This window comes from Xiphophorus maculatus, chromosome 1, assembly GCF_002775205.1.
Source record: "Xiphophorus maculatus strain JP 163 A chromosome 1, X_maculatus-5.0-male, whole genome shotgun sequence".
Lineage (NCBI taxonomy): Eukaryota > Metazoa > Chordata > Actinopteri > Cyprinodontiformes > Poeciliidae > Xiphophorus > Xiphophorus maculatus.
The window spans coordinates 8765726-8781666 of NC_036443.1; the positions used below are offsets into that span (position 1 = coordinate 8765726).

Genomic DNA, 15941 nt, shown 5'->3' on the forward strand with positions numbered 1-15941 from the left:
TAGCTGGACTGGACTGAAAGAGGGCTGGGAGAGACAGCTTATCAGCGAGAGCGTTAGAATGGCAGGATGCTGGTAGATGAAGGCCAGCTGGGGAAGCGAGAGTGTTCGAATGGCAGGATGTTAGTAGATGAAGGCCAGATCTGCGATAAGCAGAGGTGATTAGATTGATTAGTGGCAATTGAATTGATTAATGGCAAATGATGGCAAGGAAAATGGTGGAGATTCGGCTTTGTGGGTCAAACATGATAGCTTATGGCGGAGAGCGGCGATGTGGGGATGCTTGCAGAAATGACCCCTCAGGAAACAGGTTACAGAAGTGGAACGGGTTTCGTAGAATGCTGAGGACTCGAGCTGCTGAAATGGAGGTTGGAGCTGAACCAGCTGGTGGAGATTCCCCCTCAAAAGGGCCATGCCCGACAGGCTGGATAGAATGGGAAAATTAGAGAGGAGGTGCCATCCTGGATTCCCAGTGATAAGGAGGTGCTGGCTTCACCCCCAAGGGGGTTGAGAATAAGGGCGGTAGTAAACTTTTTTTTTTTTTTTTTTTTTTTTTTTTTTTAAATCAAATGATATGGAAAGCTTTTGCACTTGTGAAACGTACCATGCAAACTAACTTGACTTGGACCTAAGCAATGATGTTGGAGGTTCTGTTCCTCCGGAGGGGGCCGTGGCTTCAGAACAGCTTGCGAGTGCTGGTAGTTTGTTGTTAACGGACAGCAGGGATGACTTGTAGGTGCCTTATGATGATTGGCTCGGAAGAGGGACTGGAACGAATGCGCGAGAGTGAAACCTGGGAAAGCTAGAGGATATGCTGCATAGACCTAGAAGTGACAGGATGGCCTGGGAATAGCGTGCAAATTCGGACAATTTTTTGGTGAAAAATGAAGCTTAGAAGCGCCAGCAGGGACATGAGCTTGAAATGTCGGCATACGAGGCAGTTTATTGTTGGCGGCGAACAGCCGTGGTTAAGCAAGTTATCAGGGGGCATGGACTTGTTTTGGGGGCAAAATGAATCTACGTGGCTGAACGTAGGAAACGACTCGGTAGCCGCAGGCTACTTGTTAACGGCTTAAGGTGCTGTAATATTAGCTGAGCATCATTTAGCTGTCATTATCTGCATCCGACAGCATTACTCAACTCTGTCGGTAACTTTGGGGGAAAACTTAAGAGTTCTGCGTTTCTGGTATGATTATAATGCACATATGCAGCTCTGCACGGCAGCAGCAGGTCTCCTTTGCTGCCGCACCGGTGTAAACCCAGCAAGTGTTTCAGAGTTTGAGTTGCGTTTGAGGGCGACTCGGGAAACAGGTTACAACATTTAATGGATTAAACGGTTTTAACTGCTGAATGTGACGGGGACACGGATATGTGAAGTGCGGGAGCCCCTATAGTATCAAATCAATGTAGTAATGACGGAGAATTGGGGGTTCTGAGGTGGAAACAGGCAGCTTCCGGTTCAGGGGGTGGGGAGAGGCACTACTTTCTCTGGGCAGGCAATACACTTCGGAGCTCACCCATACCGTTGGGCCTGGCGGGGAAGCAGGTAAACTTGAGACCAAGGATATACCCAGAAAACGACTTGGACAATTCTAAAAACTTAAGCTAAGAAAAGGGGACACTTGTTAAAGGCCTGGTGAAGAAACCACTGCCAGATCATTAAGGTCTTCTAGTTTACTCAGTGCGCATGTCTGAGATGAAACATGAAATAGCAATCAGCCTCTAAGCATAATAAAACAGGGAAAATTACTGTAGGTCAAACGCCAAAACGCATATTCTTTTAGATTGATGATAAACCACCTTCTATTTAAAGTTACCTTGATGAGTAGTGAATGGGACACTAAACGAAATTTGATGATAAACGATGATGGGATGAAGACCCTGGCAAACGACGATTAGTGACTTGGGTAACAATAGGTGAAAGCACTGAGCTGACTTGTACCAATGTGCCCTGGAGGGATTATTAGCCAGCTTCACTACGGCGCATGATGCATGCCTAACTACTAAGACAAGGGGCACAAATAGGCTGTTGATATAATTTACAACTAGAAGTCAGTAAGGGTCGCCTCTCTTCGGCCAGCGTACGATTGTGAATGGCTGTCGAGAACTGTAGTGGTGGGTGGTGAGGCAGATGCGGTGGAACCAGGTAGCAGTAAAAATGATGTTTAATGATGAATAAACAGTACGATAATCCGAAAACGGTCCTAAATCCCAGGCAGCACTGCTGAGCGGAAACCAGGGCTCAACGCAGGTAACAGGGTGAACAAAAGGGCCGAGAATGCATGACAAATGACTGCTACGAACAGACGACTAACGACAGGGACCCGACAGAGACGCTGAGACACAGGTGACATTAAATACACAGGGGGTAATCAGGGAACGAGACGCACCTGGGAGCAAACGAGGGGAGACAGGACAACACGGAGACTCGGAGAAACACGGAAACTCGAAATAGATAAGCAGAAAACTCAAATCCTGACAGCGGCATGCAAAATGTCAAGGTTGATTTTTTTTTTTTTTTTTTTTTTTCTTCTTCCCTTTTGGTTATTAATGCGCATCCTGCTCAGTAATGTCAATGGGGGCATGACGTACTGTCAAGCGGTTAAAGACGGCGGGTGCACTATTTAAGATAGTCGATGTTGAAGCAGAGAAATGAATGCGGTAACCATGACGACCCATGAACAGCTCTACGTAGCTGGGTGCGCATACGTCTACTGTTTTTTATGAATGAATAATCCCGCTGTGCGGATAAACGTGACCAAACACGGCCGCTGATTTGAGAGGGGCCGAGAAAAGGAGCAGGAAGTCCAGTGCGGGCATAATAAAGTTAAAGGAGGAATATATGGGGCTTGATAACTGAGGCTACTACTGAGAGCGGGAAGCTGTAGAAAAGAGGTTGGCGATCCGCCTTGGGTCACACCTGGGAGGGAAGCTACTATTTACTAATTCATGTATGCATTCATACGATTAAAAGCTCTGAAGCATTTGAAACGCGCCCGGGTGGCGCATGCGAAATGGGCCTGCAAGTTCGGGAAGGGGATAGACTAAGTTCCGCGTTTCCTAACGTTGCAGAACATGAATGAGTCGTGTGAGGCTACGTCTTACCCTGAAAGCCCGAGGCGGGCATAGCGTGTGAAATCCGAAGGGAGGAGCTGATGACCGGACCGCCAGCAGCTATGCGGAAGTGACTGAAGCTGTTGAAGTGGCTGAACCAGAGCGAGGAACCGGTGGAAAGGCGATGCGATGAACGGCGGTGGAGAGATGATGAGCAACGGGCTGGGAGGGCGACGGAGATCGGTGCAGCGAGACCGTGGCGGGTCGGCCAGGGCCGTGGAGTGGGTGACGCGGGAGCCAGAGACGGTGGATCCCGGTCAGGCGAGAGAGCGGCGGCAGAAGCTGCTTAGACTGAATGGGGCTGGGGGGATTCTTCTTCCATCTGAGGAGCGACTGAGGGAAGGAAGGGGCCGAGCAAGCGGCTTAGCGGCTTTTATGAGGGACATTAGAGGTGGAAGGACGAGCAATCACGGAGAAATGGATCTGGCGAGATAGCTGGCTGGGAGCTGAGGCGTGCGGCTGAACAGGTTGAGCGCAGCTGGAAAGCGGAAGATGCCATGGATGGAGGTCCTTATCAACTGGGCCTTGGTCGGTGATTGGACGTGACGTGGCTTGGTCCAGCGTTGATAGGTCGGTGGTGATTAGCGGGACGCGCCGACTGGATGATGCAGGTGGGGCTAAAGAGTCTTCCAGTTTGAATTTGCGCCTAGGCTTCATTACTACCACTGTGAGGGCTGATTGCTTCTGTGCTCCAGCTCTTCACTTTCTCCACTGACACAGATTTGAGTTGTTCCTGCTGCATATATCCCTTCTCATATTCTATCTTTGTGTGAGTCTATTTGCTGTTATTATCTGTCAATTTGCTGCTATTGCACAGAAATTATCCCCTTTGTGGGACGATAAAGGGCATTTCTATTCTATTCTATTCAAATGCATGTTGGATCCATTATGGACATAGCAAGAAAAGAGAGAGTTTAATCTGAAATAGGATATTGTCAACATTCACCGCAAATTTCTGAAAATAAATAAAATCACAGTTGCTACTCTTGATCTTGCTATATAACCCGTTTTAATCTTTAGATCACACATTTATTATGGCATTAGAATTTATCTAAGAAGTCGTTGAAGTCTGCTGGGACTATATTGTGAATCATAACATTTCATAACATCATTAGTGTGTGTTGATGTGTGCGAGTGACCTGATTAAGGGCTGCACAGAGCGAAGTGTAGGAGGTGATACAGTAACACCAGCTGGTCCACATACTGACACACCAGACTGCCAGATAACATGGTGTGTGTGTGTGTGTGTGTGTGTGTGTGTGTGTGTGCGTGTGTGTGTGTGTGTGTGTGTGTGTGTGTGCGTGCGTGTGTGTGTGTGGGGGGGCTCTTGGAGCCGAATCTTGGTTGCACAGAGATCAGGTACCAGGCTGACGTCATGTCAGTCTGATAATGAGTCTCAGTAACTCGTCAACACAGCCACCTGTCATTATTGTGATCAGTCATGTGGCCTTCGAGCTGTTCTGATGTTTACTCACACTTTTATTACTCAGACTGATGCCACTAAGATGGAGTTTTTTATTCTGTTTGTGATGGTTTGATTCAGCGTTTGTTTTTCATTTCACTGTCAAAAAGCATCTGTTTTGTCATCTTCTGATATTTTCTGCAGACTGATAACTTTTTGAAATTGTCTAAAGAATTTTTTTCAACAAATGGAAATGCCACATGCATTAGCAATCATAATGGTGGTCAGTAGTTAGGCTTCTCGTTCCTGGTCCCGCTGTCCTTCATGTTTGAGAAGAGTCCCTGTTCCAACACGCATCAGAAATGATTGAATTACCTTCTCTGCAGGTCACTGAGTTCACACTGTTAAACCAGGTGTGTTGAAGGGCAACGGGTTTGAAAGACCAGGGTCGATAAACAGAGTTAGAAGACCTGGACACGGTTTCTAAACTTGGAAAAATACTTTCACTGCTGTGTCTGTTGAAGAAGCAGAGCTTCCTTTTTGGCAGCAGAGCTTTTAAAGAATAACAACAGATCAGATCTCATTTTATTGCTGAATTTATGTAATTCCGGTTTATGATTAGATGGAAGTAATAGTTTTGTTTGCATCAATTTGCTCAGTAATATTCTAAATCTGCTCACATGACAGGGAATTTTTAATGCTAATTAACTACTTGTCACTTTTTAATTTACAAAAGGATAGTGTATGTGCTTGATTGAATAATTTTATGGAAGAACTACAAACGGTTTTAGTGAAAGAGAAAAGTATTTTTTGTGAGGCTGTTTTTTTTTGTTTGTTTTTTTCAAATTACAATATAAATAAATCAAGTGCAAGTGTTATGGAGAAAGTTCTGATCACATTTGTTTTGCTCAAGATTGAAATGTTTTTTGTGTTTTTTTTCAGCCAGCTATTTATAGGATTAGTAAAAACTGTGTAGAATAGTGAACCTATTCTTTCCCCCAATAATGTACTGAAATAACACAGCAATTATTCCATAATCGAACAAACTGAGCAATTTAGTATATTTCAACAATCTCTTGAACTTTTACTTTACAAAAACATTTTCAAAAACCTAAACAACTAAATAATATCAATAAGAAAATGAATAAGTCTAATAAATAATTAATTACACAACACTCGGTTTTGAACAGTGGGATCTGTTGCTGTTTCTTACAACCTCAGGTTTAATTCCTGCTTTAGACCAGCTGCTTTGTTGGTGTCTGAGGAATCCATGACTAACTCAAAGGAAACTTTATGGGTTTAGTAATTATCAATAGTTTGTTGGCCAAATAAAATGATCTCATAGTCATCACCTGCACCATGTAGAAATGTATTCCTACTGTAAACAGCAGTCAACTGTGTCAAGAAGTGAATCTTTTGTCGTTGTAGTTTTTACTTTGTGTTGTTTAAAGAGAAGGTTATAAGACAAAGACTCCAAAGCATATTGTTGAACTATTACTATTCGGTAGTAATACTTACTCACTGATGTCCACAGGTAATGGCCTGCTCATTAAGGCAGGAATAGAAAAACATGAATTTGTTGGTAGCTTCTTTTACTAAAATACGGTGGTATATTGCAGCTAGTTCGTCTGAAAGATATAGTTTACTCCAATTTTTTGCGTGTTTAACACTGAGGCTTTTTGTGCATATGCTGAGTAGCTATCAACAAAGCAACAAAATTCTGGGGTAAAAGAAATCTGAGCTCAAACTTCCAATAATTTGATTCTTAAAATAGTCTTTAAATCATACATATACTGCAAAAAAAAAAAAAAATTCAGAAACTCAAATACAACTTGATTTCGTTCTGTATGAATGTCTTTTATTTAGTTTTTACCTTTGATATTTTGCTGTCATATCAATGTGTAGAAAACCAGTGAACATTTGACTTTATTTTAGAGGCATGAATTGAGAGAAAAGTGCAAATCCGACAACATATTTGCATATTTGTGCTGTATTTATGGATAAAAACAGTACAAGGTTTATTCTAAAGCGTTATTAAACATTTAAGCTCTACAAGTTGTGCAGTGACGAAAGTCCTTTTCTCGATATCATCAGATTCGAAGCCCAGTTCATTTTTATAAAAGTAAAATGTCAGGTGCACAGCAAGAAAAATCTTTGCACAAGAAGCAGCACATTAATGCGTTTCTCAGCTGGTAACAACAACATGTTAGTAATTGAGGGATCCTCAGTTCACCATGTTACTCTTTCCCAAAACCAAAACCTGTTTATATTTGGTCTTTTTCAAAAATGTCAAAGAAACCTTCAGATTTATAACCAAGTAAAATTTATGCAAATTTTCAACAATGTTGTCTGCAATGTTCACGTTTTATAGATCTTACATTACAGATGATCACATTTCATCCAGATTGTATTGAATAAACTTTTGAATGAAGCTTCCAGTTTTTGCCACCGTGCGCAGTGAGTCATATCAAAAAGTCCCACTTTGTTAAATTTATATAAGCATGCTGACACTTCTTTTTTTCAATGATCAGTTTTGTCCTTGGTGTAAAACAAGCCACAGTTTCACTAATGCAATCCGATTTTGCATGTTTGCAGTCTAAAGTCATTTATACTAGAACAAAAAGTCTCACTTCAAAGTCTTTTAGGATCTTAGCTTGCAATAATAAATGATTAGAGTGAAGGAGAACCATAAAACTTCAGTGTATTTTTTTTTACTATCAGTACACAAGTAAGAAATTAGTGCAATAAATAAGGATTTTGGATGTACTTGCTGACAGAATATGATACATTTATTTATTTACCATATTTTTGATTTTACTGCATGGAAAATTTCCTCAAGGGTTTTTTGAAAAAATATATGGAATTTGTTTTTCCTCCATTATGCTTTTAAATTATTTCAATAGTAACAATTGTTTGTTAATATTGAAATAATTAATATTAGATTTCATTTAATCTTTTGTGATGTAATTCTCTGACTTTGACTGAACCAACTTCTTTCTGCTCTGCAGCTGAAGTGCCATCTTCCTACAGTTCTCTGTTGTCTCTCTCTATTGGTCACTTTCGGTTATGTAAACAGAGAAATGTGAGCCCTCCCTCCTCACAGGAGGCGTGGTCAAACAGCAAAACTGTGGTAGTGTGGCAAAGGTGACTGAGCTTGTGTGCGTGAATTTTTATGTTACCAGGCAGACTTTGCGGTCTTTGTTGCTGCTGTCAACTCTTCTCCTCCCCCCTACTCAACCATTTCTCACTGCTTACCCTCCCCCACACACAGCGATGTGGGTTGAAGAGTGAAGTCATGTGGTCCGTTTACGTTCCATCCTCCCTGTACACATGTGAATGATAATCCAAGAGTCTTGGTGGTATACACATATTAACTCTCTCCAATTCTAAGATTGTTTGTGTTCCTCTGTTTTATTCCTTTATATGCGATTTCTTCCATCTTTTCCTGCCTTGAATTTTGTCATTAATCCTCCTTTCAAAACTCCTTAACTGTCACGAGGACACTGGTGTCCTAATGGAGTCATTATGAAACAGGTAGGAGTTTTAGGGGTAAGGGTTTAATCTTTGCATGCGCAGGAAAAACCAAGAGCCAAAGGGTTCAAGGACCCACCCTGTAAGTTTGCTGCTCTCCCTACAGGGTAATTATTTTATGCATAATATATTTTAGGAATAAATAGGTCTTTATTTACAGAAATAAAATAGTCCACAGCATTTAAAAAAAAATAAGTCAAAAAATAAATCATCAAGTGAAAAGGACAAACACATCCATCAAAAAGCAGACAGTTATTGCAATATTTAAAAAAGCTTGAGGTATATATTGAGTCTCTATATGTTACAGAGCTCTTAGTATTATTTGACACATTCACACGGCACATACATTTATACATGTAGCTCCTCAGTAAAGCATGAACAGTTGGGGTGCTCCGCATAACAAACATTTAATTTGCAGATGTGATTCTTGGAAGTTGAAAATGGGATAATGTATACATTGTGATGCTATGTCCGTTACTTATTCACTCATAGGCTATGATTACATGAGACTTCTGTCTGGAGACTGTTGGTATTTTCAGATGTTGATCGTGGAAAAGTTCCATGTTTAGATAAAACCACCAGGACATCTTGAATCTGCTGTAGTTGTCATGCCAGGCCACTACATGGTGCTGTGAGCTTAGCATGTTGTTAAAATGTGCATATGCTTTTGGCCCCTAAGACTCCCTTATACTCATGAATACTGTGCATATTTAGTGAGTTGTGCAGACACCTCACACACTGAATGGTTGAGACTTCATAGTGTAGCATACCAATATCTTCCTTGTGACACATTCCTTCATTTCCGACAATCAGAAATGATACTAGCAATTTTTATGAGATAGTTGGGTGCGAAGCCTCATGTTTTTTCCACCAGGCCACCTGTTAGTGTTGCAGAGTGGCAGCCTGGGGGATTGTCAAACTTATCAACTCAGTGTCATATATGTGTCTGCATTTAGTCTGCTTTAATTATGTGTGGATCCTTTGCGAGGTGAGATATGTTTGACCTTTAGTCTGCACCTCACCAACTTCCACCTTATTTTAGAAAACAGTTACCTGATTCCAGTGAACCAAGGTCTCATGTAAAACACACACGTATTCCTTATCAGAGCAAGTTAAGTAGCACATCCAGTACAAAGCTGTCTGCCATTGTTTTTGTTGTTATATGCGAGTACAATAAACCCTGCAGCCGTGCATTCTGTGCATTTGCGCTTTCACACCAGTGAAGTACTTCACAACTCCCCAGGGTGGATCACTCTGAGGCCTGGCTTCAAAAAGTGCCAGTGTCAGAGAATCTTCTGAGATACTTTCCTATAGTTGGTCCCATAAGGCTTTCTCATGCCAACATAAAAGACAATCTCTTCCTACAACAAAGTAAAATAGTGTTTTTTTTTAGCCGTCCACTTTTTCTCACGTTGATCAACGCTTTTTTATGAATCGGGTTTTGACATTTACGTGGTACAAACGTTTGCAGTAAATGTGGTGTTTATGATGTGTTTATGACAGTTTATGATGTGTTATACTGTCTTCTGAAGCCAAAAGCTAATTTTCCAATAGCTGGGCTGACCACAAAAGTGGTTTGCTCCTGTTGCTCAATCTTCCTTTGTGTCTTTTCTCCGTGTTACTCTTTATTGATTCCTTCTTGCTATATACTTGTTGTTTTGTGTTTGCCTAGTGAGGATAGTTCTAAATGCCAGTGTTTGTATTAGTATTGTTGCTGACCATGTCACTCCTTCATGACCATGTTGAACTCACCTTCTGACGACTACTTCCAGGTCAAATAAATCTTCTCTAACTGATTTCTATTAAACAACAACAAGTTCCCTGTATGGTAATGGCCTCCAGAATCACCAGATCTCAATCCAACAGAGCACATTTTGGATTTAGTGAATTGGGAATTTGAGATTTGCATTGGAGGTATTCACCCAACAAAAATGCAGAACCTGTGACATGCAATCTTATTTCAGTATAGACCAGCAGACTCAAACTGCCTTTCTTTAGGGCCAGAGTCGTGCAACTTTTAGATGTGTCTCTTGCCCTACCTGTTAGAAATAAATGATAAATGGTGAAACTGTCTCACCAGGATGCAGTCAAGCTCTACAGAGCTGTGCTAATGAGTTGATATTGGAGTCAGGTGTGTTGAAGCAGAAAGACATCAAAAGTCACTTGAGGACTAGAGTTTGAGACCATTGGTAAAGACCCACATCTCTGATGAATGTTTTCAACACCTCTGCCACAGGAATATGTGTTCCAACTTGGTATTATACTTACGAAAGTGGCCATTAATTGTACGTTTCTTGACTGCAGGTATTTTCTCTTCCTTCACTTTAAAGTCTTTCCTTCAGAAGCCTGTAAAATGTTTCATATATGATTGCCATCTTAAAGGTTTCAAGATAAATAGGCTTCAGGAAACCTTCATGGTTGTTGTTGTTTTGCATTCATCTGCTCCTCCTCTTGCATCCTTGTCAATCCTCTCACCCTCCATCCTCCTCTTCATCTGTCCATCTCGTCCTGATTGAACCCGTTACCTCTGTTACCTAAGGCAGCCTCTCTGGGGTGGGCGTGGCTTGCTGGCGTCACATCGGCTTCTGTGTCAGTTGGTTAAAAAAAGGGGGGGAGGGGAAGAAGAGGAGGCGGACAGGAAAGGCAGCGCCACTGGAGGCGTGGGGGGAGCTCCTACACTCGCCCGGCTGAGGCCCTTTTCAGCGACTCATTGTTTTGTAATTGTCCCATTGACACTGCGTCCTCGCCGGTTAAACTGCGAAACGAGGCTGGAGGTTGGGACGCTCACAAACTCTGACACACTTGCCCAGCGAGGGAATGTGTTGGCTGTTAAAAGATGGAGCAAACACCAACTGGAGTTAGTTTTTAAAGTGGAACATGGATCTCTCAGCACAGTAGGAGACAACAACAAAAAAGTTTCAGCCACATGACATGGGTGAGTAGCTGGAGTTTCTTTTGAGTGACTGAGTGTATGTCAGCTCTTCTAGTTGGCTGAAAGTTGCTTCCACACTTTTCCCCCACCCCACCTCTGACATCTTTAAGTTCATATTTCTGCCATGTGTATTTTTATCAGACACAAGGCAGGGGGAGATCTCTCATACTGACCTACATGTGGTGCAGTGCCATTCTGGTAGAGCACAGCTCTCTCGTTTCATAAGGCATATTATGAAATAGAAGCAGAAGTTGTCCTTGTTATCCAAATAAAATCCTAGTTTACAAAAAAGTCTTAAAAACTCATTTGACTGGATGCAAATTGTCATTGTTTTCATCATAAACTGTTGTAAAAGTGAGTTGCTCAATTTTACTATCGTCTTTGTAAGTAGTTTTTGGATTACAAATAGCTGTGATGAAGCATTTAATCACAGATTGCATCTTTTCTGAAAGGTTAATAACAGCATTCACGTCCCTCTGTGTATTATTGTTACAAATCTGATTGAATAAGCCTACAAATTGAATAAAGTAGCTTCTAGTCTCACATTAGTTCCTAGAGATTAAGGTCAAGTTGTTACTTGGCAGTACTGACTTGATATATTATTCTTTACAAAAAAATGTTAATTGATTTTGTGAGTCATGCCCTCATCAAGCCACAATTTAAAAGGGATTTATTTTACTGATCAGATTTCAGTTTATTTGGTCATTAAAGCTACTACCGACTTTTGTGTACAGAAAATAAAACTCAATTAAAATATGTAAAATACAGTTTGTTATCTTCAACACATCATGGACTCATTTTAAGCGATAAAAGACATTAAGAAAAAAGGCGTTTGATAAAGACGGCGGGAGCAGCCACTGTATTTGCTGCACTATGATTTGGAGGTGAGTTATGGTTTAACATTTTTTATAGTTTAGTTTATTATTATTTTTTATAGTTAACATTTTTTACTGAATAAACATAACGACATATAATAAACATGTATAAAAATGACCTTTACATATAGTAATAAACATTTCCACATATCACCTCCATATCTCTCTCAGTTGCGCCATGTCAACTGTTTGGGATTCCCCTCCGTTCTTACGTCTCCCCGCTTTCTGATTGGCTACCTGTCACATTCAACAGGCTGCGTTCTCGCTCCCAGTCAGGGAAAAACCCCACAGGCTGCGATAATCGGCCAAGACAATGTTGAATATTCAACACACCACACACTGCAGGACGTTGTAAGATTGTCGTAAAGGGAAAATCGGGGCAAAAGAAAAAGGTTTTAGTGGGGACTCCAACGTAAAAGCATTATCTGACGGTACCCCCCCATCCCCCCAATCCCCACTCCCGGGCCGCAGCAAAATTGCCCAGTCTTGACCAGTCTGTGGTAATAAAAAGGTTGGGGACCACTGCTTTAGACAACTTGGCCTTTAAATGAGTCATGTTAGCTTGACTAAAGCTGTGTCACTATCTTATTACCTTTCATTTTCCAGCCTACGTGAGTATTGCAAGGTATTTGTTTGTTGGTATTTCCAGAAACCTTGACCCAGATTTTTGCAACCATATTTCTTCTCATTCGTATTACACAACATAGCTGACAAAGAAGTTGACTCTCTGATGTTTGTGTGCGCAACCACTATATCGCTTACTTCAAAGAAAGAAACTACCTAGATGTTCTAACACTGTTGAACAGTGAATGTAATTGTTACCAGCATGTTTTTATATGCAAAATATTAAAGTTTTGTGTTTTATGTCTTGCTACGGCTGAGAAACCTTAAGAATGTGTACATTAACAGGATGACTGTAAGTGACTGCTTCCGCACATGCTCTGCTATCCTAAGTGTGTTCATGGGGGCGTGTATTTCATTTTTTCTTTCGTTTGGAATAGGGGGAAGGCAGAAAGTGACACTCAGAACCCTCCCATAGACATACCCCCTGAATGGGGCCCCAGCTCCAGCATGCAGGGTTATGTAAGCTTTCATCTGCCATCCCTACCTTCCCCTGCTTTACATTGGTGTTGTTATTGAGTGGAGAGGAACACACGGAGCGGTCAGCAAGAGCAGTCAGTCACTCACCGAAGCTGCCGATTTAAAAACCAGCTGCATATTAAATTTAGGCTGAGAGGAGGGTGATAAACCTCCTCCTTTGATTTCCAGTTCACAAAACAGAAGGTGATTCCAGTGTGACAGAAAGGCAGAGAAGTCGAGCTCTTATCTTTCCGCAGTAATCATGCTGCTTCTGGATGAATCCGAGTCTTTTTCAGGTAGGTGACATTACTTACTTCACGTTTTAGCAGAACTGGTGCTGCAATGAGCGTAGAGCCCGGAGGAAAATCTGTTGAAAGTTTTGCATGCAAGATAAGTGAAAAGATCTTGCACAAAACACCAGAAACAGGATTTGAGGTTAGATTATGAGAAGCGCAAGAAAAAGGATTCAGAGATGATTCACAGCCAGTGGCTTATTTGAAAGATAATGATCGGTGCTGGTGTGGTGCAGTGCTTCTCTATGCGACATCCTGTTTGCAGAATAACAGCATGGACTGAAGGCAGAACAGGGCAATGAATGTAGAAAACGATAGACCTTCAATAGTGAAAATGACCCAAAACAGGGATATTTCTATAAGTTTAGAAGAGAACAGGAGGTCCTTCACTGCTGGACTGTTAAGTTACTTAACATTGTTGTGTAACAGCAGATTCGTACCGACCAAAGCAAGCATGGTCTGCCTTCTCATGTGTCTACCAAACCTCTTTACTTTCAACTTGTCTGTAGACCCATCCGTCCCTCTCAGATGTTATTCCTCGTTTTGTCTCGTTTTTTTCCCACTTTTTGCGTTTTTTGCCGGTCTCTTCGACTCACGTACGCAGCCTGTTCCTCCTGTTGTCGTCGAGGTCCCGCCTTCCCATTGGCTGCTCGTATCATTACCTAAACCCCGGCTTGTGTCTGATTGGTGGAGCCGTGCGGGCTTGAGCCATGCTCGAAGTGTGAGCATGTGGAAGCAGGAAAACATATGGTTCAGCAGAGCACTGGGTTATGGGGGTAAACGTGACAGGCATAAAGGAAGGACGGCTCAGCATGAGAGGGTGCTGTTCAGCTGAATAAATGTTGAATACTGAAAGAGCTTGTGAGTTCTGAAAATGTTGTTCGATTAGTTTAACAAGTTGAACTTTATTTTGCCTTCTTTGATTTTAACTGTAAAACAAAAAGACATCACTACAGTTACCCCGAGGTAAATCATAAATTTGTTTTCTTGTTGTGCAATGCATTTCAGAAATGCCTGGACTTTTAATATCAACTTCAACATAAACCATGTCTTGTTTTTACTAGCAACTTAACAAATGTGGAATAATATGTACAAGTTAGCTTCAATCCTTAAATCAACCTGTTTTCCTTTTCTTAACTGTAAATATTGTTGTTGTAGTCTTTCTGGTTTTAATCTGTTCATTTATACATGTTATTTAGATTAATATTGATCAGAAATATTTTGAGCAGCATTATTTGTAATGTATTGATTTGCCAATATAGAATTAACTGACTGATTTCTCTATAATAAAATATTTTTCCAGCTTTCCTGCCCTAATTGTAGAGTAAATATTGTATTCAGAGAAAAGATGCTGTAAAACTGGATTTGACGTTTGTTATGCATTACTTAAACAGCAGGGTCTGTGTACCTTATAGAGTGTAAATCCTTACCTTAACTCACATTTCCAAAAGGCTGTCAACATTTCAAAATCCAGTATGCTCATTCATAGAGGCTGAAAAGCTCAAAAGGATAAAACGGAGCAATAGTTCTGTATTATGCTCAAGATTCCTATTGAAAGTCTTGCTCTCTCTTGTTTTCTTGCAGCCTAAAAGCCATGCAGTAGAAAATAAAATGCTTTTCATCCCTTTTTTACTTTTTTTAACATAATGTAACACTTACCTGTAACACACATCTCAGAAAGAAAGGCTAAGTTTCTGTCAGTTCTTTTGTGAACAGTATATTAGAAACATGGCTGAAGTAACAGTATATGTTTTTCCCTTGGCTAGATTTATGGAACGTTATGTTAATAGATTCCTCTTTATTTGAATGGATTTCATTCTGGATGTTCTTTAAAACATTGCCATAACTTAAAAAAAGGATGTACTTTGATCGTCTATGGAGAAATTACAAATTTCCACATGTCCATATGTCCTTACTTATTGAGATTTCATTTGGTAGTCTTCGGCGAGCTGGAGCATTTGATGATTCATTACTGAAATGAGTCATGACGAGCAGCGATAAGGACTAAAGAACACTCATTTCTCCTCCTAATTCATTGTGCTGAGTATGCGGGCGTGGGTGTGTGTGTGTGTGTGTGTGTGTGTGTGTGTGTGTGTTTCCTACCCCTGTGTGAGTACAGTCTGTCTGTTAGTGAGGAGATACTTGGTGAAGAAAATAGAAAAGTGGACCTTGGTGGTACAAAATTAGGAGAGGGGCTTGACAAACTAGAGATTGCTTGTTCTGTTCTGACAATCTGAGAGTCCAAAGTTACACAATAATTTTGAATATTGTCTTTATAAGTGAAGGGTGTTTTTGTCACAGTGACCTCTTGTACTATTATACGTTTTTTCCAACTTGTATCTTATTTGTTGTGCTTTGGGTGGAGTTTTTCCCTGACAATGCTCCAGCTCCAGTAGTTTTAGTTAGTTTAATATCTAAACCTTTGCTTGTTATAAAAATTAATATTCCGAGTCATCCGGCTGAGTCATCGGCTGTGGGAGCCCTAATGTGCTGAATCATCCTTTGCTGTTACTCAGCAAACCGGGTTGAATCTGACTGGACAGTTTGTCTTCCTGAAAATGTCCAGAAGGTTCTCGGTGCTGACCACCACTCAGGAAAATCAGGTGGGGAACAATCATCTTTGAAAGAGCTTCTGTTGGTAATTCTGTTGGTTTTTCTTTACCTTAATTTGAGTTGGTACGGGTAGAGAAAAATCCACATCTTAGTATGTAATAAAC

The 15941-nt window shown here is 41.0% G+C and overlaps 1 protein-coding gene across 5 annotated transcripts in view; it reads left to right on the forward strand.

The window, feature by feature from the left end:
- The window catches only part of LOC102225789 (helicase ARIP4-like), a 63692-nt gene that overhangs the window by 20261 nt on the left and 27490 nt on the right, over positions 1–15941 (forward strand). Inside the window, exon 1 of one of the 5 annotated variants that reach the window (XM_023332526.1) lies at positions 10875–10979. The exons of 3 other annotated variants lie outside the window; for them this stretch is intronic. In XM_023332526.1, coding sequence (XP_023188294.1) covers positions 10976–10979 — 4 coding nt within the window. In that variant the 5' untranslated portion in view covers positions 10875–10975. Of the gene's footprint in view, positions 1–10874; positions 10980–12936; positions 13228–15941 lie in introns of those variants that run through there. One more of the 5 variants, XM_014469168.2, reaches the window with a different exon arrangement.